The following is a 22,224-nucleotide window of genomic DNA, read 5'->3' on the forward strand; positions in this document are numbered from 1 at the left end:
ACACCTGCCTTAAACTAATAGTAAACTCCTGAATTAACCTCCCAGTTCCCAAGATTATAATTTCACTTTTTACTGTTATAAATTGTTTTATTTTCCTTTTATGTCCATTGGTGGTTTGCTTACATGTATGTCTGTGTCAGGGCGTCAGATCCCCTGGAACTGGAATGACAGACAAATTGTGAGCTGCCATGTGGGTGCTGGGAATTGAACTCAGGTCCTTTGGAAAAAAGTCAGTGCTTATAACCACTGAGCCATCTCTCCAGCCCTACTATTTCTTTTTTTTTAGCAAAGTCTTGCTGTGCACCACTGGCTGACCTGGAAAATGTATCAATCTTTCTTCCTCTGTCTCCCAAGTGCTGGCATTGCAAGTGTGTGCCACTGTACCAGGCTTGACAATTTAAAGAAATGTGAATATAAGGTCTTTGGACGGCCATCCTACAATATGTTCTCAAAAGCAAAACATGTAAGTAGGTAGTTGAACACACTGACCCATAAAACAAACATCAGGATAAAAAACCCTGAAAACCAGAAATCAAACTTTGGCAGTCAGAAATAGCAGTCCTCGAGTGCATACACACACACACACACACACACACACACACACACACACACACACGCACACACACTGCATATACAGACTCAACATACAGTTTAGGGTACAGAAGTGACTGTTTGGAGCAAGGTGGACGGATCCATAAGGGGAAAAGTACTTGTCACATAATCTTGACCACTTGACTTCAAATACCCATGTAAATCTGGTGTTGTGTTGTCTGTCCATAACCCCAGTGTTTCCACAGTCAAACCTGAGGTGGAGGGAGGAGAACCCCAGGAAGTCTCTAGAACTAGCCTGGCATATGTGTGAAACAGTAAGAGACTATTTCAAACACGGCTGTTGGAGTCAAGGACCAACGACCAAAGCTGTCACCTAATCTTTACACACAGGGCAGGCACATGTGCTCTCACTCATAAACACATTCGCACCACAAAGACGGAGAAATGCATCATTCGACTTACCAAGGTCATAATTTTTTATTATACTCTGAATAAGGTTGATATTTAAAGAGCAGAGGAAATGCCTATACAAAAGGTTTATGGAACATTCATTTACATACTGGATATATATTCTTTACAATATAGAATAGTGAAAACTGCGCTAATGGGTAAGACAGGTACAACAACATTACAACGTCCTTGACACTGAGGATAAATGCAGTGTGGCTTTTAACGTGGGAACAGCCCAACACTGGAAACTATGAGACCATTAATGAGAAGGTTAATGGGACCCTGGTTATATATGGAAAGTGGAGGGACATCACTGAATTTACTCACCGAACAATGCACTAACTTCTGCCCAACTGATGGCCTTGAAGCAAAAGCCTGAGCAACACTCCTCCTCAGTGTTTCTGAGTATAGTCTATGACACTGGTCTCGTCTTGTTCTCTTCAATACAAACGTCACACACAGAAGACAGAAGTTTGCCCTACCAGCTGTTGTAGACAGTTGTAGAGCTGTCTTCCTGTGTTTCCTCAGAGTGAATCCCTTGACACCCTTGACTACTTTTACCTTGAGTGAAGATCATACCTGGTCAGCCACTTGAAAACGCATTCCCATGGCTTCTTGGATGCCAACCTCTGTGGCATTCAATTCACTGGAGGGCTGGGCTTCAGCTCTGCCCAGCTGATTTCTAAATAGGTCCTCTCCCACTCCAGCAGAGGAGAAGGGAGTGGGCCTGTGGTCTTTGGGCCACATCTGCATATAAACCATCATAGGTTGTGGTACTTCTTTGACAGAGCACAACTTCAGCCCCCATCCCTGCCCCAATCTGGAGTTTAGCTGCATATGAGTAACCGAAACACTAGAAGCCTCTGTGGAAGACATGGGGCCTCTAGGGAATGGTGGCACATTCCCTCTAACAGGCACATCAGAGCGTCCATGAAAGGAGGTCCTTAAAGACCAAGGCAAACATTTGGCACAGAAATGAGGCACTTGCTTTTGGTGCATCGATAGGAGCTAAAAAGTGGAATGATCCACCTGTATACACACACACACACACACACACACACACACACACACACTACACTCAACCTGACATAGTTGATTCCAATTCTATATGTAGTTACATCTCTGCCCCTTTTGAAACAGAATTCACCACAAAAATCCCAGCTTATCGACTGTAGCCTGTCCCGGCTGTGAGATGTGGAAGCTAGGTCTGGATTTTAGAAGGCAGAGAGTGGAAATTTCAGGCTGGGACGGGGATGCTCAGTCTTCCTGGGATGTAATGTTCTGACCAAGGAGACCCTGGCTTTGTCTCCACGTAGCCCTGCTCCATGTCCACTCTGGAAAGTGATGGGCTCACTGCCTTCTTCGGAATCTCTGGGTACTGAGAGATGCAGGCAGGGAGCCTGCAGCAGTGGGGTACCCAACTGACCATGAACCATCACACCTCACAGTAACTACGATGACTCAGCAAATCAAACACAGCCTGTGAATTCTTGATCTTTCTCTTCATCCCTTCTCTCTCTCTCCCGACACCCACAGAGTTCCCCTCCAAAGCTGCAGGTGTCACAGGAGAATCTCGGTAACAGCTTAGAAAGGCCACATGGACTTTGGAAGATGCAGACCTCTAGATGGCCCAGCCAGTCCTGCTAAGGCTGATGCCGGTGTCTTGGTTTCCCATTTCTCCTGAACGTTTCCAGCAGGGAAGAAACCATCCTCTTCTGGTCAAGACATGTCGCTGTGCCAAGCAGAGGGTAGGCTGCTTGAGGCAAATCCATTTGGCAGATCTGCAGGTAAAGGACTGCGTGGTATCACCCTGAGACCACTGTTCCCTGTCCAGTTGAGGGGCCAGCTGTCTCTGGTGTGTCTACAAAGGGACAAGCCTCCTAGCAATCACAGCTTAGTCGGCTGCAGCATTTGACGTGGGTATGCTATGGCAGTGGCAAGTGGTTATAAATAATTTGGCATAAGTAAAATATATATTATATAAAATGGCATTTTTTTATTCTATCTTCTCGGTTTCCTCTCAGGGTCCTCTAGGCTCTCCACAGTCCGGGTGGTGACCTGAGAGCAGAATCACAGAGTCCTTTCCACCAGCAGTGGGTTCTCCGACATTATCCACATATCAGTCCACTGCTCTCGCTTCCCGTCCCTTCCGATGCCCCGACTTAGATCCCCACCATGTTCCAACCTGCTCAGACCTTCACTAACCATGCATCTCCTCCTCAGTTTCATCGCTGTCTGCTGTAGAAAGAGAAGCTGAGAGAGCCGCTGGGCGGAGCCTATCTGTTGACAAGCGGGTGCCATGGCTACTCTGCTGTGGAGCATGAAGGGTGCTCCCGATCCACACAGATGCTAATGCGTCAGAGACCCAGGGCAGCCTTGTCTTCTATACTTCCTCTTCGTACAGCCCTTGTCCTTGGGACCCTGGTGAGGCATTTCCTGGGCCAAGATCCATCCACTCAAAATGCTCCTGACTAGATAGGTGTGTCAGATGAGAAGCTTCTCTAAGGCCAATCTGTGGTAACATTGTTTGTTCTTGGTTTGAAGAGTTGCCATACTCTCCCCCTCTGGAGTCTAGAATGTGAGGATTGTCAGTCTGGTACAAACGGGGAGAGGGCCCCACCTCGCCCCACTGCCATGTTCAGGGCCCTATGGGTCATCTGGCAGGTTTCGCTAGAGGGGCTTAGATCTTCTTAGGGGAGCCGATCATGACCTTTGACACAAAGTTCACAATGGCACTGGCAGGCTGCTCGGGGTCATGTTCTGCAAACAGGTGGCACACATTATCTGTAGCACTGCCCTGTTTCCGGGCCACAAATCCAAAGACTCTGCAAAAGACAAGCCTAGGTCAGAGGAGCCAGCACAGTGTGCAGCACCACGCATGCGCGCAGCCCCATGCATGCGCACAGGCTTTCTCCTTTTCACAGTAGCAACCTGAGAGCAATAGAGACTGCACGCAGGTTACGATGTACCAAGCACTAGCTTAGAGACCTGTCCGCCACCTGACCACTAGCCGCTGGGAACTACTGTGGGCAGAATGAGCACTGAGCCTAGAAGAATATTACCCTAACTTGAATCAAAGCTGAGGCTTCACTTGCTCCTCTTCTGGAGGTCTCTAGGGGTCCTCCGGGTACCTTCTATGGAGTCCTGAGCTCCAGCTGCCTATGCAAAATCAAGGTCTCCCATGGAAGATCGGGGCTTTAGGCCTCCAGGGAGAACACTAGAAGCTCCCAGCCCAGCCCAGCCCAGACTAGGCACCCCAAACAAGAAAGGTAATATGCCAAGGGGTCCTCTCAGGTCTGTGCAACTATGATCACTTCCGGAAGTTGTGGCTGTCTGCTACTACTGACTAGTTCTCTGGAGCAGGAAGAACTCTGAATTGGGCCTGCCGGGAAGGAGGCACATGATGAACATTTGTGCTCAGTAGACCATGTAAAGGGAGCCAAACTGGTAGCCACAAACAGTGAAGTCTCTGTGGGTGGGGAAGGCAGGGTTTAGATTCCTCTGACCATCTGGTGGCAGTGCCAAGCAGGCGGAATGAGAACTCACTGGCCAAACAAACTCCCTCAAGATCAAGAACAAAACAGAATCCCTTGAAACAAGGAAATTTTTCCAATGGGATTCACCCCTGCTCACACACACACAGATCTGGGGTTCTCAGCAGTACCGTCACCCTCAAAAATGGCTGGATTAAGAAATCTGTCTCAGTGTGTAAAGGACACTACAGATACAATAGAGACAGGGCACCCCCATCCCACTGCAACGGACAAACCAGCACCATCCGGATCTGGGTTCCGATATCAGAACACTTACTCCCTTATTTTCTACTTTCAGTTTAACTCAAACAAATGATCCCACCAACAATGACTACTTTTGTTTTGTTTGATCTTTTAAATAATCCCTTCTTTGCATATCTAGAACTGAGGTCAACTGTGCACTGTGATTTTCAAATAGAGTAGAAACACTGGCAACTTACTTAGAAGAAGGGCCATCTTTGATCCACCTTGAGAATTAAACACAAGAAGAGATTCATGTTAGCTTTTTTTTTTTTAAATTAAAGGATAAAAGAGGGATACTTTTCAGTTACAAGAATGTAAAATTCTTACTTCCTGTCTTGTGGGTCCAAAGCACAGAAAATCACACTGCTCACAGGGTAATGTCTCCGGAAGAAGAGCCTGTTGGGTGGGGAGAGAGAGATTATTCCTTTCCCAGAGTTCAGAGTGATAGATGGGTGGATGGGTGATGGATGGGTAGGTTCTTATTTCCCCAGTGGGATGATTTGTGGAGTAGAAATTATTTGATACCTCTGCTTGCTATTGGGGAGAGGACCAGAGTATCTGTTTGTGAAGAATCAACAACCAGAAGCTGGGCAGAAGGGTGCCCAGAGTAGTCAACTGAAGCACCACAAAGAGGGAAAGAATCAAGAACAGGGAATGTAGGGATGGACCCAGGAGCTCTGAGGAAATGGAGGGGCAAATGGTAAGACAGGGGAAGCACCTCAGGACCAGGACCGCTGGACCTTTTGGCTCTCCCAAAGCTGAGCTCATATTAACAGCGCCTTGGAGGACATGTGGCCTCTATACTTTTTGATACTAACTTCTGAGGTAGGTATTTTGGCATAGGTTTAAAAAAAGAAGAAGAAGAAATCAAACACCAGAGGGTTAAGGTGTTTGCTCAGGGTCATCTCCTGCAGAGTGAGGAGAAGCCTTGACCAACAAAGCCATACTCTTAGCCCAACTGCTCCATCCAAAGATTCTGTTTTCCAGCTATTCGGCAGCTTAGGACAATGAGGATAACATCTCACTTAAAGACCTGGCCCTGGGGACTGCACGTGTGGTGGCCTTCAGAGAGGCTACGGTGCACAGAGGGCTCAGGATGGTCTGGGCTATGTCCCATGCATTTGCCACAAGGGCTCCTGATACCACCCTCTGCTACTTTAACCAAGACAAGCTGCCCACAAGTTATGGGAGTAAGGATAGCAAAACAGAAGATAGTGGATTCGGGTCCATCTCAGTGGTTCGAAAGCAATGACGTAAAAGATTCTGCATCCTTAATAGAAAATAGCTTTGGGGTCAGAGAGCTGGCATGCATTTAAAGGGCAAGCATGAGGGCCTGAGCTCAGATCCCCAGCACCTATATAAAATCTGGGTACGCTGATGGGAATGTGTAAGTCCAATACTAGAGAGACTAGGGGAACTGCCTGCATTGGGCATATCCCAGTCAGTCTAGCAAAACACTCGAGTTCCAGGCTTACTAAGAGAGCCTGTTCTCAAAGAATAGAATAAAATAGAAAATGATGAAGATGGCCAATGCGGACCTCAGGCCCTTCTACCCCTCAACTCCTCCCAAGACTTACTTTCTCTGATTGTCAGTCAGGGTGATGCCCTGGGCTGACACCTTGAAGTGTACCACCGTAGACACTGGAGGAGGTTCTTGAACCAAGGTCATGTTCAGGGCCTTCTGGACTGCCTGGTGACCAGTGAGGGACTCCATTTCCACAGAGTTTAAGTACCAAACATTACAGGCTGCAAGACAACGGCGAGGAGGTGAGACGTGCATTAGCCAGGACTGCTGGGGACATACATGCTCTATCATGTGGAGAAAGACCAACCAGAAGATGAAGGGATCAGGAACAGTTTGGATGTGTGACCCAGGCTAGAAGCACTGGTAGCACACGCTCCCTGCTCAGCAGTATTAAAGATTAAAGTATTAAAGTGCCAAGGGAGTGGTCTGTTGGTGAGAGAAGTGTGCTGTTCATCCAGGACCTTTCTTGGCCTCAGTGAGAGTAAAGACAATGGTTACCATTAACACCATTGCCCAAAATGTGGTAAGAATGGAGACTCTGAAACAAGAGCCCCAAAGAACAGCCTATTTTCATCACCCCCAGTTTGCAGGGGAGGATACCAGGCTCACAAATGGTAAGGAACATCAGTAATGTCACCTATCCGGAGTTCAAGTCAAGGTGACTTTGCTAGATCAAACTTCATGGACAACTCCAGCGTTCAGAATGGTCTCACAGTCCCAGGTGAGAGCACTACAGAGGGACCGATCAGCCTTGGTGGTTTACCTGCACGTCAGCTCCCGTCTAATCTAGGTGTTTTCCTGAGCTCTCTTGAGAAGGAGAGCAAGGTGTCAAAAGTTCTTAACCTTCACACTGCCCAAGGCTTAAAGCCCACAAAGCTCTGGTAAAATGGGTACCTTTTATGCTGGGGTAACCTGAGCCCATTCTGGATAAATGAGGCACATTTTATCAGGAAGAGTTGAAAGGCCTAGAAACAACTTCAAGATGCTATTTCTTCAAAGATTCAAAGAGAATCTGTCATAAGCACATGATACAGCTAATCTACAGAGGAAGATGGTCATGCACATATAAAATTACGGCAAGAGAAAATGAAAACAGGTTATGCCCAAGAAGAAAGAAAGGGTTAAATTTAACCTCTCAACCAAATGTGAAGCAACCAGTAAACGGTAATCACGGAAATTATATAGCTACACGGAAAAATGGTTAGCAGGTAATTGGAAAAGCAGAATAAACCATCTCTGCTATGATTAGAACTATAAAATCAAAAGCATGTGTGCTATGTACAGACACTGGAAGGGTTGGAAAATGGAAAACAGACTTCAGGATGGTGAATATTCTACCTCCAATCCTGCCCTGTAGCTCATGTAGTTTCAAAAGGCATCGTGTCCGCTTGTGTGACTGTGTCTGTGCTTGTGTGCCTGTGTATGTACATGTGTTCTGACCTAACGATTATGAAAATTCCAAAGTCTTGGTACACCTAGGTGTGGTTCACAGGAAACCACAGGCTAGACTGCTGTCTTGGTGACACCACAGGGAACTTCCTGATAAGGACTGGTCCATCTGTGATGCCAGGAAGAAGTCTGGTGTTGGGAGATGTTGGCAGAAATAACAGCTCTGGAGCAGATCCCCTCTGACTGTGATGGTGGGCCAGCATCCTCTCCCCCAGAGTCAGGCTCCCAGAGAACTTGTCGTCTGCAGGGCCAAGTGCTCCTGCTGAGGGGACGACTTGGAGCTGTGGCACTTCATGACATATTGAACAGGACGGTATTCTTCAGACCTGTGCTGAGAGAACTTTCTGCCTAAAAGCGGTCTCAGATCCACATAATTTTAACTCGTCAAGGGTTACTTCTGGGAGGTTGGCTTAAGGCAATATGTCAAATTCAGGGAGAATCCAGTAGAAAGATGGCCCTTCAAGCTTGGCTTGTAGCACTGAAAAACTAGAGCCAGGCTGACTGGACAGATGGATGAATTATACAATGAGTCCTACAGAACCACAAAGAACTGAGACTTGCATTGTATTTGTAAAAACCACAAGCAAACTCGTTCTATAAACTGTAGAAAGGAATGTAAAAGGCTTGTACATAAAGGACAATCCCAGGAGAGGGGAGGGGGCAGGAACAGATCTGACGGATGCTCAGAGTAGTCTCTGGTTTAGAGAATTTCCAGCCCGCCTCCCCTTCTTCCCAGTGGGATGTGGCTGCACTGAAACAGGTTCTGGAGTCATTGACCGACCTCTTCCTTTTAGCAATGCCCTGCTTTTTATTAAAAAAAAAAATAACAATGCATGGTCTTTATTAAACCATATTCACAGAGCACTAAACTAAACAGCCAGACTATCTACTGACCTATGGGAAATCTGGTGACAGAGCCTCCTTTTTTTTTTTTTTTTTTTTAAGGATTAGCTCACATTCCTCCTCCGTTTCAAGAAGAAACAATTAAGAATTGAGGCTTAAAATACAGAAACAAATTGTTTCAGCTATTGGAACAAAGTCATAATGGCATTAGTATCAGATTTCCCATCCTGAGCTGACTGCCTTGTTGCTGGGTCTTGGCTTCTACTGTGAAGATATGAGGACATTTCCAAGGACCTTAGCAGAAGTCTAGAATCCAGATGACAAATGGTATTCAGATGGCGGGAAGGGGGGGGGCTTACAGTGATCAGAGATCTGAATAGTCCTACTTTTTTGATATAATGCCTGTGCTACAGGTAATCTAAATGACCGTAATTAGTCCTCAGGCAAGGATGATGTGAACCCCGCCCCCAGATCAGCTGAGCTGAATCCTTGCCTTTATAGTGTGCAGTGGATGGAAATCCACACTCCTGGTGTGCTATGGATTAGGGGAAAGCATCTGACAGCAGCCTTAAATTAAGGCTCATAGCTCAATGCCTAAGGCATCATGGAAGAGGGGGTGGATGCACAGTAAGAGCCAAGGGTCACAGAGGACTGAGGCAAAACAATGTTTTCCAGATACACCTTGACTACTGCACTCATGAACTCACAGAGGCACAAGATCAAGCCATTCAACATTCCAACACAGCTTCAAGAGACACCCAAGCCCCAAGCCCTAGCCTAGCGGAGGAACCAGTGACAGCCGATTTCTGGTAAAGGAAGTGAGAGTCAGTTTTCTTTAGGGGGTGCAGTCCCTGATAGGTGAGCCATGATTCTACAGATGCCCCACAGCCATCAGTACATAGGCAGAACCAACTGGACTCAGTAAGTTATTAAATAAAAAAAAAGGAGAACATGGGGTATGGATGAGGACATAGGGAAGGAAGACCTGGGAGGAGTTGGAGTAAATATAATCAAATTATAATGAACTTCTCAAAAAAATCAATAAAATATTAAAAATACTGTGTTGAAATGGACAAGAAATACTTAATTTCTAACAAGGACAATGACTGAGTATAACATCTATAGGATGAATGCTAGTTAAGGAGCTTGAGAACTATTTGAAAAAAAAAAAACCGCTTATGATGAGAGATATTAAGCCCAAGAGATGACTTCAGAGGCTCGTTGGTTTATGGCACCAGTCATGTGGACTAAGAAACTGAGCTCTGTTGCTAACACAGATGCAGAGGGAGGTATAGGCAAAATGCCCATTGTCTCTGACCAACAGCCTGTACGTCAGGAGCTCCACAGAGTGGAATGAGACCCCACTCGACCCCACACAGAGAACCCTCCCAGAGAGGCATGTCACCAAGAGCCTACTTCTTCATGGTTCTCCCTTCCTTCCTTTCTTTCAACTTCTCTCTCTCTCTCTCTCTCTCTCTCTCTCTCTCTCTCTCTCTCTCTCTCTCCCTCCCTCTCTCCCTCCCTCCCTCCTTCCCTCTTTCTTTCTTTCTAACACTGATACATAGTTGTGGTTTAAAAACCAATCATTATGGGTTTTTGAAATTTTTCGAGTACATTTTTAAGAGGTAGAATCAAATAAATCAGCCAGAGGCCATCCTGATGATTTACCAGGGGATGTCAATCTAGGAGGATACCAGGGAAGATCTAAAACAAAATTGGGTGTTCTGAGTTTCTCTCTTTTGTGGTACTCACTGTCTCCGAAGGCCAGTCTGCTCAGGCTCATGAGGGATCAGAAGAGAAAGGGAAAGGCTGTTCTGTCCACTCAGGAAACTGTTCCCATGGCCTTTCTCAGAGTCTCATTTTTTTTTTCTCTCTCCCTCTCTGGAGAGGGAGCATTGTCTATATTGAACAACATAAACCTGAGGTCTGTCTGGCTGTGTATACATCAGATGCCAATCGTCTGAATGGCAGTCAAGCTGGAAGGCAGGAGTATCACACAGACGGGCAAGTCTCTGTGACCCCTGTTGTGGCTATGGCAAACTCGGCTTTTTGGAACCTAGAACATATTCCACACTATAAGTCAGAGAGTCTTCTTTGGTTGAATAGAGGTCACAGTGATTATGTTTAACTTTACAGAGCACACCTACATTAGAAGAATACAAACTATCCAGAGGAGATAAAGATATTTCTTTACCATGGCATTCTAGCTAGAGAGGAAGTCAGAAGGGAGATGACATAACAGTAGGATACCACTGTCCATCAGTTAGGACGAGCACATCTCTCAGGGTGACGGCACCCAAGGTGCCTAAGTGAGGAAGTGGATCAAGGGGATGTTTCTCCGTTGCTGGTTGGAATACGGAATGATACAGCCACTTTGTAAAAGAGTTCTGTGGGGCCTGGAGAGATGGCTCAGTGGTTAAGAGCGCTGACTACTCTGTCAAAGGTCCCGAGTTCAAATCCCACCAACCACATGGTGGCTCACAACCATCTGTAATGAGATCCAATGCCTTCTCTGGTGTGTCTGAAGACAGCTACAGTGTTCTCACATACAGAAAATAAATACATCTTAAAAAAAAAAAAAAAGAAAAGAGTTCTGTGGTTTCCTTCAAAGCTAACTATATAGTCTTACCACAGGATCTAGCTGTCAGGATCCTCCATATTTAATCAAAGGAGTTGGAAACATCTACTAACCAAAAACTTGCACTTGGATATTTTTAGGAGCTTTATTCAGACCTGCCAAAACTTAGAACAACCCAGATATTCTTCAGTAGCTGTGCGGGTAACTAAGCTCTGCTTCGCCAGGGGCTGGGGAGAGATTGAGGTTGGTAAAAGGCTTCTACCGAAAGCTACAACGGTGAGGATGAGAGTTCAGGTCCCCAGCAAGCGGGGTGCAGGGATGTGCTGCTGTAATCGCAGCACTGGGGAGACAGAACCAGGTGGGTTCTTAGAGCCCATTGGCCAGCTGGCCCAGCCACATCAATGAGCTACAGGTTGGGTGAAAGACTCTGCTACAAAAAATAAAGTGTAGGGAAATCTGAGGAGATATACAACATGGACCTCTGCCTCTAAACACATGTGCACACACATGTTCAGACACCCATGTGTATGTACATAGATCTGCACAAACACACATGGATAATCTCCTGCACAGTACACAAGGAAAGAAGCCACTAGTCTACGGAAAGTCGTGGAAGAAGGTTAATGGGTATAACCAAGAGAAAGAAACCAATCTGAAAATGCTGCCCAGTTTGTGTTTACAGCAAAGCATTCTGGGAAAGTCGGAACTCTGGAAACCATGGAAAGGTCAGTGGCAGCGAGAGTCTCGACTATGAAGGGGGAATGAGTAGGGAGTGTGGCATGATGCTGATAAATGAATGTCAATATTTCTTAAGCCCATTAACACCAAGGAAGAACGCTATACTTCTGGGCGGAGCCTTGTGAAAGTTAGAGCTACAGACGACCAATGGCTGCTGACAGAGAGAGACTCAGTTTTCTTCATGGAGGAGTGCCTTGGTAAGTTATTAAGGCCTACACGTTTGGCCCTAAATACATGTACAAAAGAGCAACACTGAACTGTAGACTCATGTAGACTTACGTGTGCACAAGTATAACAATAATAATAACAACTACAGGGGGGTGTGACTATGACAGGGAGTGGAGGTGTAGAAGGAGTAAGGGGGGAAAGAAGCAGGGGAGAGATGGTGCAAGCTTTCAAGCCATTATAATTTATAATAAAGAGAGTGAGCTCTACGCACACTCTAGACTTTACTTAAGAATGCAAAGACGCCAGCTCTTCATCTGTAACACTGTGGTGTGGGAGGCCGTGAATGGAGGGACAGCACTGACATGGAATCTCTCTACCTTCTCTACCTTCCCAGAATGGACTCGGGAAGTAAACTCTATTAATAAAGATTTCATCCAAATGGCCTGGTCTCCAAAGACCAGGCTGTGTGTGGTGTCTCCGCACACAGACGGCGGAGTGGGTCCAGAGGCTGACTCATGCTGAGGGACCGTTGAGTCATAGCTCCAGGACGTTTTTACATTTTCAGCTGGCAAGGCGGGTCACCACATCCTGCCTTACTGCACCCCTACCCCCACCCTAAATACAGGCCTTGACATTTATTCCCCTGAATCTGGTCTTGTTGAGTCCGGCCAATAGTTGCAGCCTCGGATGCCCTGGCCATGCCTCCTCCTCACAGATGCACCCCACCCAGCCGTGCCAAGCATCTATACAAGGAAACTTCCTTCACAGTCTACACACAGAAAAGCAGGAAATGACTGTCAAGGGAAGTTCTACCATGGAGTTCGGTGCTGCCCGATGACTCGGAGATGCAGAGAGACAGAAACTGAAGCTGTGTCCACTGACCTGCTCCTTGTTTCAGCAGCTCGGCTGCTGAGTTGGCTGCTGTCTGGGGAGAGTTTTCTGCTATTTCCTCTAGCGGATCTGCAGGAAGAAGGGTGAGACGAAGACATGAGCTCCTGACACAGTAGTCCACACGGCATCGAAAATCTGATGACAGAATTCCCAGACGGTGACAGAGCTGACTTTCTCTCTCGAGACAATCACGTAGCCCACAGAAACTGCAATCCCATCCTGAACACAGGTGGAGGCAGCATGGCCCCCTAAAACATTTTCCTGGCCTCTGAACTCATTTACATCAGAGATCAAATTTTAAAAGACGAATACCATTTACCTACAGGAAAGCTGAACACACAGCCAAGCCCCCATCACCCTGGTGTGAATTTTTAAAAACATTCCTGTGGGTATTTTCTAACAAACACAAAAAGAGACTCATTCATTCGTGACCTAAATTTAACCATAGCAACATCATCCCCCTGCTGTAGGATTGAGAATCGACAATGCAAGTGACCTTGAAATGTAGTCTGAGATTACACGCTGTGTGTGTGTGTGTGTGTGTGTGTGTGTGTGTGTGTGTGTGTGTAAATAATTTCTTATGCACATACACATGTTTTACATGCATATATGTCTATGGATCTCATGAATGCCTGGTGCCCAAGGAGGCAGATCTCCTAGGACTGGAGTTTTAGACGGTCAGAAGCTGCCTAATGTAAGTGCTAGGACCTGGTCCTGGGTCCTCTGGAAAAGCAGTCAGTGCTCTTAACCACTAAGCCATCTCTCTAGTCCCCAAGTGTTTTTCACATCTTTAAGCTGAGCAGTCGTTGTTTTCTTGAAAGCTTCCATCCAGGTCATGATGTGCAATGTCTGGGAGCTGCTGCCAGCAGCAGGGCATTCTCCTTTCTCAATTCAGGTGGCCACTAGCTTTGGTGGTGGTGGCGGCGGGGGGGGGGGGGGGGGGGGTGTTTAGGAGTACATATCATATGAAAGAATGATGATTTTTGTAAGGCCCTCGGTGGGTCCTGGGAACGGCATGCTATGAGCGGTGCAGAAGATCTTACACGCAGCCAGATAGCACCAAGGCCTCCATCACATACCTCTCTCTGGAATGAGCAGCTTGCAGGGCAAAGCCAAGGGAGTGATGGAATGCTGGCACACCAAAGCCGTCAGGCTCCCTGCAAAGCGGATAAGAGTAAATGGCTGTCACCAATTTCTTCACCTGCTGCACGCTTAGCCAGAGAGTCAGTTGAGACCAAACCTTCAAAACCCACGCCTTTATACCACTGTGAGACGTAACTCAAAGCTCCAAGAAACGACAAGGTCCAAGTCAGTGAAGAGGGCGATGGAGGGACAGGCAGTATATGCCAAGCAAGCATACGGCCTTCGTAAGTGGAAAGTGCCAGGGTGCTTCTGAACCAGTAGGACACAGGGCTGCCCCAGGCTATCCAGAAGGCTGTGAAAGGCTCTCAATTCACAAAGAAGAGGGATGGCTCTGGTGGCAGCTCTGTGCTCCTTCCTCCCTGTGCCTGATGGATGCGGTCACAGTGAACACTGACCCTGCTGGGACCCAGCTGCTGCCGTTCACCTTGTTGTATTCTAGCTCCGTTTATCTACTCTTGACAAAGCTTCCAAAGAACAGCTGTCCCTTCAGCTTACCTTAAAGACCTCAGGTGGCAGCCTGACACCCAGGGCCTGAAGTGAGAGGAACCCACCACGGCACAGAGGCCCTCGAATCTAAGCCACCCGAAGGAGGGAATCTATGCCCTGAAAAGTAGCATAAGAGCCTCTCAAGTAACTCACCGAAGTATGGTTCGTTCGAGCACCCTTTCAACCGCACTCCCTTTGGGGTACACTCAATCAGGAAATGCCGGACGAGTTCATTGGACAAATCTCCTGCTGCGGAAGGAATAAAAATTTATTATTTTAAATTTAAAGCATAGGAGAATCAGAGTAGAGGTAGAGGGAAAGGAGAGAGAGAGAGAGAGAGAGAGAGAGAGAGAGAGAGAGAGAGAGAAATATATATATAGACTGGTGGATTGTTAGAAGACAGACAGACAGACAGGACTTTTATATTTGCCTCCTGCAGATACCAAACTTAAGAGCTACCCCTGAGAAGGCTCCCTCTAAACAGGATTAAACCACTGCACTACTGGGCCACCTAGAACCACTCCTGGGATGCTCAGTGGGCGGTACCATAAGCCAGATGGATAGTAAGACCTGTTGGAGTAAAAATGTGGAGACTAAGAGAGTCCCCGAGAGCCATCCTCAGATGCTCTAAGAACTCCCAGAGAAGGGGTGAACTGGCAGCTCAGAATGACTCTGGCCTTGGAGTACCAGCTGCATTCCTCCAAGAGAGGAAAGGCCACAGCTCCGGCAGAGAAGACTTCAGTAAAGAGCTGGAAGTACGCCAGCCCTCTGGGTGAGGTGGGGCCACCAGCTGGGTACAGAAACGCCTTCAGCAACAAGCAGTCTGCTATGTAGGGGCAGCGTTCTACCAAACTGCTAGTAAACAGGACACTTGTGTTCAAAGCCAGCTGCTGAGCCCAAAGAGAAGGGGCCTGAGGAGAAGCCACTGAATGGAAAAGTACAAACTGAACCAGGAGAAAACTAAGTCACTTCCCCAAGCTGCTAAAGTCAGTAGACTCCCTGTGTGCTGTATCTCTCTCCTTAACTGCTGTCTTTAGCACCCTGAGACCTAGCCTCTCAACACTGCTGATACTGGAACTGCAGGAACAAGACCTACTGAATTTGTGATTGGGGAGAGGTTGCCAGACGCTAGCCTCTGTAAGCTGAATAGTTCTGATCCCAAATCCAAAACCTGGCAAATTTTGAACACCAGAATGACACCATAAATGGACAATTCCACACCATTAAACATTGTCTCATGAACAAAATAATGGAAAACATTGTATAACAGTACCTTCAAAATGTACGGGATGTGTATGAATTCTACACAAGATGTAAATGGATTTTTAACCTTAAGACTTGGGTCTCCCCGGTTCTGTTCCTAGTACCCACGTGACAGCTCACGACTGTCTGTAACTCCATTTTCAGGGTATCTGACACCCTCTTCTGGCCTCCATGGGCACTAGACATATACATATTATACAGGGAAAATATCACACAAGTAAAATAAGAAAGTAATAATCTTTTTAAAGACTTAAGCCTCATTCCCAAGATATCTCATTACACAGGTACAGATACTGTGAAATCTGAAAACGATCAGACACCTTGACCATGTCTGTTTGCGGCCCTTCCAGTCTAATGAGAACACCCACTGAAGGTCTGGGTTCTACTTGTGGGAAATGCCCCATGAAGACCCTGCTGCCAAGGGCATTTTGGAACGCAGAGTCTAAAATGAGCACAGTCGTCTCGTCTCAGCATGACTGGAGGGGGCACAGGGACTAACCGGCTCTTCACTCATTGGAGAAACTTTTCTTGCTATTCTACCGTTGGACTGTTGAAACCCAAATGTGCAATCCAGGCCTGGGTGTACGCGCAGAGGCGAGGCTGCACTTCAGCCAGTGGAGACCACCATGCTGCGTTTCCCGACATCTGCTATTCACATAACCTCTATTTTGTTCCTTTATTCTCAGACTTAGAATAAAGTCTGCCCAAGGCAGGATATGTTCCCAGACATTGTAAGTCCATTCCTGATTTGTCACTAACCGAGTTCTAAGTAAGGCCTGGCGTCCTCAGCAGCCAGGTCTGAGTGAGTGCTTTGTGATAAAAAGTCTGTGTGTCCCCTGGAGTAGTGCTCTGTTGAGCTTCTTATGTTGAAATCCTGGACATTCTATGTGACATCGCTTACTCTCCTCCCCACAACCGTCCCACTCCCTCGCAAAAGCCCTGTCAGTACCCACAGGTTCAGGGCTGTGCTCTCTGAGTCCTAGGTGCCTCCCAACCACACTGCCTAGCCTTTCAAGACAAGCACATTCCTAGAAGCAGGTCAATCACCTGCGCCTGAAGCTGGCTGACATCTTACAATCTCAATGCGGCTTGCACAGCGTTTGCTCTAGGAAGCTTTTGGCACAGATTTCAAGCAAGAGTTTGGATAGATCGTCCCAGAGGCAGGCATGGGATGGGACAGAAAGGTGCCAGCCACATGCATGCTTACTCTGATTCCTCTCTCCAGCTAACGCAGCATCTCCCATGTGGCAAAGGCTCAGCTCCCACAGAGATGTTCTGGTGGTCAGTGAAGATGTAGGAAGGGGTGGGGTCTTAGGGTCACTTAGAGCATGCTAGCTTCCTCCCAGCCTCTCCCCTTCACGTGGCAGGCAGAGGGTGAACACGTACTCCCTCACGCACAAGCACGCTATTATGATTTTATCCATCACAGGCCTAGTACCAGAGACAACCAAATGAGCTGAGCCTCTTAAAACTGTGAACCACAGAGAACACTATCTGATAAGAAAACTACCCAGGGCATCCTGCCCTATGATGACTCCTCGTGACCTGAGGCGTTCAGTAAGCTAAAGTTTTGACTCATAATATAGTACGTAGAACATGTGTTCACATTGCCAAGTTTAAAAAAAAAGGACAAAATGATCATATTAGAGATATGTGCCTATCCAGTGATGCCTCGCATGTGAACACCCAAAGGAAGAAGGGCTGACAGGAAACAGGGTGCTTTACTGGGTCCTTGGCTCTACTGCAGTGGTTCTCGACCTGTGTGGGTTGTGACCCCTTAAGGGGCTGAATGACCCTTTCACAGGGGTCATCTAAGATCATCGGGGAAAAAATTTTTATTAATATATATATATATGTATATATATATATATATATATATATATATCCATTCTTAACAGTACCAAACCTACAGTTATAAAGTAGCATCAAAAACAAGTTTCTGGGGGTTGGGGATTTAGCTCAGTGGTACAGCGCTTGCCTAGGAAGCTCAAGGCCCTGGGTTCGGTCCCCAGCTCTGAAAAAAAGAAACAAAAACAAACAAACAAACAAACAAAAAAACAAAAAAACAAAAAACCAAGTTTCTGGTTGGGGATCACCGCAACAGGAAGAACTTCATTAAGGGGTCATAGCATTAGGAAGGTTGAGAACCACTAATCTACTATTATGGAAAAGAAATGAAGATAAAATGTATAAATGGGTATATGTTTTTAAGCAAGATAACTACTTAAGGAAGGACCCTTATAAAGCAAACAAACAACAGACAGCCCTGCCCGTGAGCCATTACCTTTCTTGTTCAGGTGCAAGACCGATGGAGGAGGTGTGGCCACCTTCATGGCCAGGCCGTAGGCCCCTCGGAAGGAGTGACTGTCCCTCACGATGAATGACCCAGGAGCTTTGTCCTTCAACATGGCGATGGCTAGAAGGAGTAAAGGCATGGGTGACTGCAGGGGACAAAGGTCACTGCCCGCACAGAGTCTGCGATGGCTCCATGTCTGAAAATCGCACTGCGGTCTGGGATGACGCTCAGTGCGACAGGAGAAGAGTAACATTCTCTTCCCTGGCCATGGTCCCAGAGATGGCTCGGCCACCCGACAGTGGACTGTTACAAAGCACTGATGTCCCCTCTCTTCGGCGCATGTGCACTCTCCCCCCTTTTGTCACCGGTGTGAAACTGGTGCTGGGAGCGCCCCACCCTCAGGACTCCCGTTCTCTATACGTCATCCAGATCTCAGGTGCTCCAGGACAGCCTCAGAAGATGAACTAAGGATGGTGGTCCCTTCTCCTGGCTGCTTCTACAACCAGGCCAGTGGACCCCGCTTGGCAGATGAACATGGAGTAAGGAAAATCCCATCTTTTTATCTGTGCTGCTAAGCGGTGAGAGAGGAGTTAGAAGGACTCGGGGACATTGGCCACATAAGGCAGCTCTGTGTGTGCTGTGGAGAGGGGCAGGGAGGGGTGAGTGAGACTGGACTTGCTAAGCAGCCCTCACAAAGGCCGCCTGAGGGAAATGGAAGGCCTTCCAGGTCACGCTGGTGTTTGCCCCCCCCCCAACCTCACCCACGCTTCTCTTCCCGGGAGGAACTGGAGTCTCACAGTTTCTGTTATCTCTAAAATCTAATGGCCGAGACTCAGGGAGGAAATAGCCTTTCTGAGAGATGATCCTGTGAATGAAGGGCCCATGAGCATCTTTTGGACTTCAACAACCTGGTGGCCAGTGTGGGGCAGGTTCATGCAGGCTACAGGAAGTTCTTTACAGGGAGAGCTCCAAACTTCCATTGCCTTTCCTGGCCCTCGGCCACCAAGCCTGAGATTCCCCCCAGTGCATTTGCTCTCCTCCACTGCCTCTTTCTGCAATACTCTGGAGCCCAGGACCCCGAGGAGTCCTTGGTAGCGATCCAAGCAGTGTCTCCTCCTCAGAGCTGGCCTAGTGAAACAATCAGTGCTCACAGGCCACACTCTGAGATGCATGTGGCTGGAACCCACTCCTCACTCAAACCCTCATTCTGTACAGTTTTCCCCATAAAACTGTGAGGGCTGTGGAATGTTCACCAGAGGCCTAAGATAAAGGGTGTGCTTATCAGCACCACAGCTGATGCAAGGGCATCCCTGACAGAAGGACCCAGAGACCAAGTATGACCAACACTCCAAGGGGTCCCTTGCCCTGCCTACCTTGTTCTCTTGAGATGTCTGCCTTGTACCAGAACTTCGAAGTGTCTTGAACAAACTTCACAATCACGAGTTTATCATTTGGGCTATCTGTGAAGCAGAATTTTTAACACAGAATGTTTTTATTGCTGCCTCTTTTAGGATGATAACGCAAGTCCAAACCCATGCCTAGGTTTCAGGGAGGCACAGAAGGTCCTAAGTGGGGAGGAGACACAGCTCAAAGGATCGACTGGAAGGGAGAGCCCATGCCTCAGGGTACAGTGCAAGCCAAGCATATTTTCAATCCCAGAAAGGAGGACATGGCAGCGAGCCTGGTGCCAAACACTTGAAACAGCTTATAACTCAATTCTGGATTAATAAATTGGGAAGAAAGAAAGTAACTTTTAAAAAAAAATCTCTATTTTTGAAGTCAAAATGAATACATAGCCATTGCACCATCTGCCCTTTTTGTCCCATGTCTACAGTGCATAAAGGAGGAAGCTGAGAGGATTTACAAGAAAAACTGACCCTGTCTGGCTTTAGGCAAGCAGGATGGGAAAGAGCCATCAGGGAGTCTGAACATTTCCTACAGGAAGGCTGGCTCAAATGGGAAACCCCGGCCAACCTCTCCTGAGGGAATGGGCAGACACAGAGACATACCTGGCAAAGGTGTGGCCACTTCTGAAGGCTTGCAGAAGTCTGGAAGGACATTCGGGAAGGGGATGCTCATGGTGCTCCCACTGTGGGGGCTGGAGAAGCCACTGGATGAAGGGGAGACTGAGCCCAAAGAGCGATCTCCCTCTGAGGTTCTCTTCTTCTCCGGGAGGGGTGGCTGCCCGGGTAGGCTTATGCCCTGGTTCTGCAGGCCCGGACTGTGGTGGCTGCTGGCTCCAGGTGATACCGTGAGAAAGTTGTGGGACAGGAAGCCGTTGTCCGCAGCCCCTGTCGTTGTCAGAGGGGTTCCAGGGACTGGTGATGGACCGTGGGAATTAACCAGCAAGGTGCCAGCATCCTCACTGGGTGGAAGGCCACTTGTTACTGTAGTTACTGTGTTGAAACCCAAGAAGGTTTGGCTGCCTGCAGGAGGCATAGCATCCTGAGACTCTGACATGGACAGCTCATGGCTGTGGAAAGAGGCCTGGAGCTCTGAGGACTGGAAGCAGGGCAGCCCTGGTGAGTTCTTACCAGAGCTACAGAACTCATGGGTGCCGAGGGGACTTTCGGAAGGGCGGTTGTTCCCCAGTAGGGTGAGGGTGGACTTCGGGCTGCTCTCTGCCCACTGGCGTTCTGCAGAAGGCGGGCTGTTCAGAAGACAAAAAGCAGCCACAGGGAAATGTAAGGAACATACAATAGGTGCCTTAAATCCAGCAACGGTTACAAGACACAGATGAGACATCCTCCATCCCTTACATGTGTTTCAGTGACCCAGGCTGACCTCGGTCTAAAAATATTAAGTAGAAAATTGTAGAAATAAACAACTGCTAAGTCTTAAGTATTACTCTGAGTGGGAAAATGAACTGTGTACTGTCCTAGTCAGTCATGGCCAGGACATGTGTCATCCCTTATCCAGCGTATCCATGGAGTATATGCTGCCTGCCTGACATGGTGTGTGTTCGTGAACTCTCGGGTTACTTAGAAATAGTCCCAAAGGGGCTGGTGAGATGGCTTAGTGGTTAAGCACTCTGTAGAAGAGCCTTGTTTGATTCCTAGTACCCGCCAGTGACTTATAACTGCCTGGAGCTCCTGTTCTAGAGGACCTGCTGCCCTCTGCTGGCCTCCGCAGGGACCAGGCATACATGTGGCAAACAGACTACAGGCAGGCAAAACATTCATATGATAAAAATAATAAAGATATAAATCTAACAACATCAAGCGCCCCAAAGACCAAGGGTGGGGATGGGGACACTGGCTGATTGGCTATGGAGTCCAATGGATTTCCTTTGAGAAATGGTCAGAGTTACCATAGGGAAAGTATCATATGCAGGGTTGCTCCTTTCTAGGATCTTAGGCATCAACTAATGCCTAAGGCCATATTTCCTGCACACCGAGGACTGGGAATTACCACATTCAGGAACCTCGAAAACCCATTTAAAAAACACAGTTCTTGCAACATATATGTACTTAAATTGACACACACTAGGTATAGAGTCTACATGTGATGTCTAGTCCTTAGAGGACTCCCTTTTATTATGTTGTTTAACTTTTAAGTCTTCAACTATTTGTTTGCTTTATTTGTATGTTCGTGGCTGGTTGGCTTGTCTCAGGACAGGGTCTTTCTGTGGAACAGCCCTGGCTGTCTCAGGACTCCCTTTGTAGAACAGGATGGCTTTGAACTCAGAGAGATCGGCCTGCCTCTGCCTGCCCCTGTCCCCCTCATACCCCCCTTCCCTGAGTGCTGGGATTAAAGGTGTGCACTAGCACACCCAACAAAACCGTGTACAATAAACACGGGGCATTTGAGCTCTCCGCTGGGCCAGTGTGGCAGCTGGCCTTACTGAGTTTCAAAAGGCCTGCGTCTTCATAAGACAGAAAGACAGTTTGCTCTGAAGCCCTTCTGTCCTTCCTTTTCGTTTTTTGCAGCACCACTAGGAGAGAGTTTCTTATGTGTTCATATATTTTCCTCATGCCAGTGCACAAAGCAAGCTACCTGAGCAAGTGTCCAGCAGGCAGGCCTAGGCATGAGCTTTTCTTCACCATGTATGTCTGAGTGAGGCCAC

The 22,224-nt window shown here is 47.4% G+C and overlaps 1 protein-coding gene across 12 annotated transcripts in view; it reads right to left on the reverse strand.

The window, feature by feature from the left end:
* Nucleotides 1-1,004: 1,004 nt before the first annotated feature.
* Nucleotides 1,005-22,224, reverse strand: part of Tns3 (tensin 3) — a 232,017-nt gene continuing 210,797 nt past the window's right edge. For 11 of the 12 annotated variants that reach the window (XM_063273400.1, NM_001170459.2, XM_063273401.1 and 8 more), the window contains 10 exons: nucleotides 20,168-20,808; nucleotides 19,532-19,618; nucleotides 18,147-18,278; nucleotides 14,753-14,848; nucleotides 14,050-14,127; nucleotides 12,962-13,039; nucleotides 6,356-6,524; nucleotides 5,106-5,174; nucleotides 4,976-5,002; nucleotides 1,005-3,827 (listed from right to left, as the gene is read on the reverse strand). In XM_063273400.1, the coding sequence (XP_063129470.1) occupies nucleotides 3,683-3,827; nucleotides 4,976-5,002; nucleotides 5,106-5,174; nucleotides 6,356-6,524; nucleotides 12,962-13,039; nucleotides 14,050-14,127; nucleotides 14,753-14,848; nucleotides 18,147-18,278; nucleotides 19,532-19,618; nucleotides 20,168-20,808 (1,522 nt within the window). In that variant the 3' untranslated portion in view covers nucleotides 1,005-3,682. The remainder of the gene's footprint in view (nucleotides 3,828-4,975; nucleotides 5,003-5,105; nucleotides 5,175-6,355; nucleotides 6,525-12,961; nucleotides 13,040-14,049; nucleotides 14,128-14,752; nucleotides 14,849-18,146; nucleotides 18,279-19,531; nucleotides 19,619-20,167; nucleotides 20,809-22,224) is intronic. The other variant, XM_006251460.4, reaches the window with a different exon arrangement.

This window comes from Rattus norvegicus, chromosome 14 (assembly GCF_036323735.1).
Source record: "Rattus norvegicus strain BN/NHsdMcwi chromosome 14, GRCr8, whole genome shotgun sequence".
Lineage (NCBI taxonomy): Eukaryota > Metazoa > Chordata > Mammalia > Rodentia > Muridae > Rattus > Rattus norvegicus.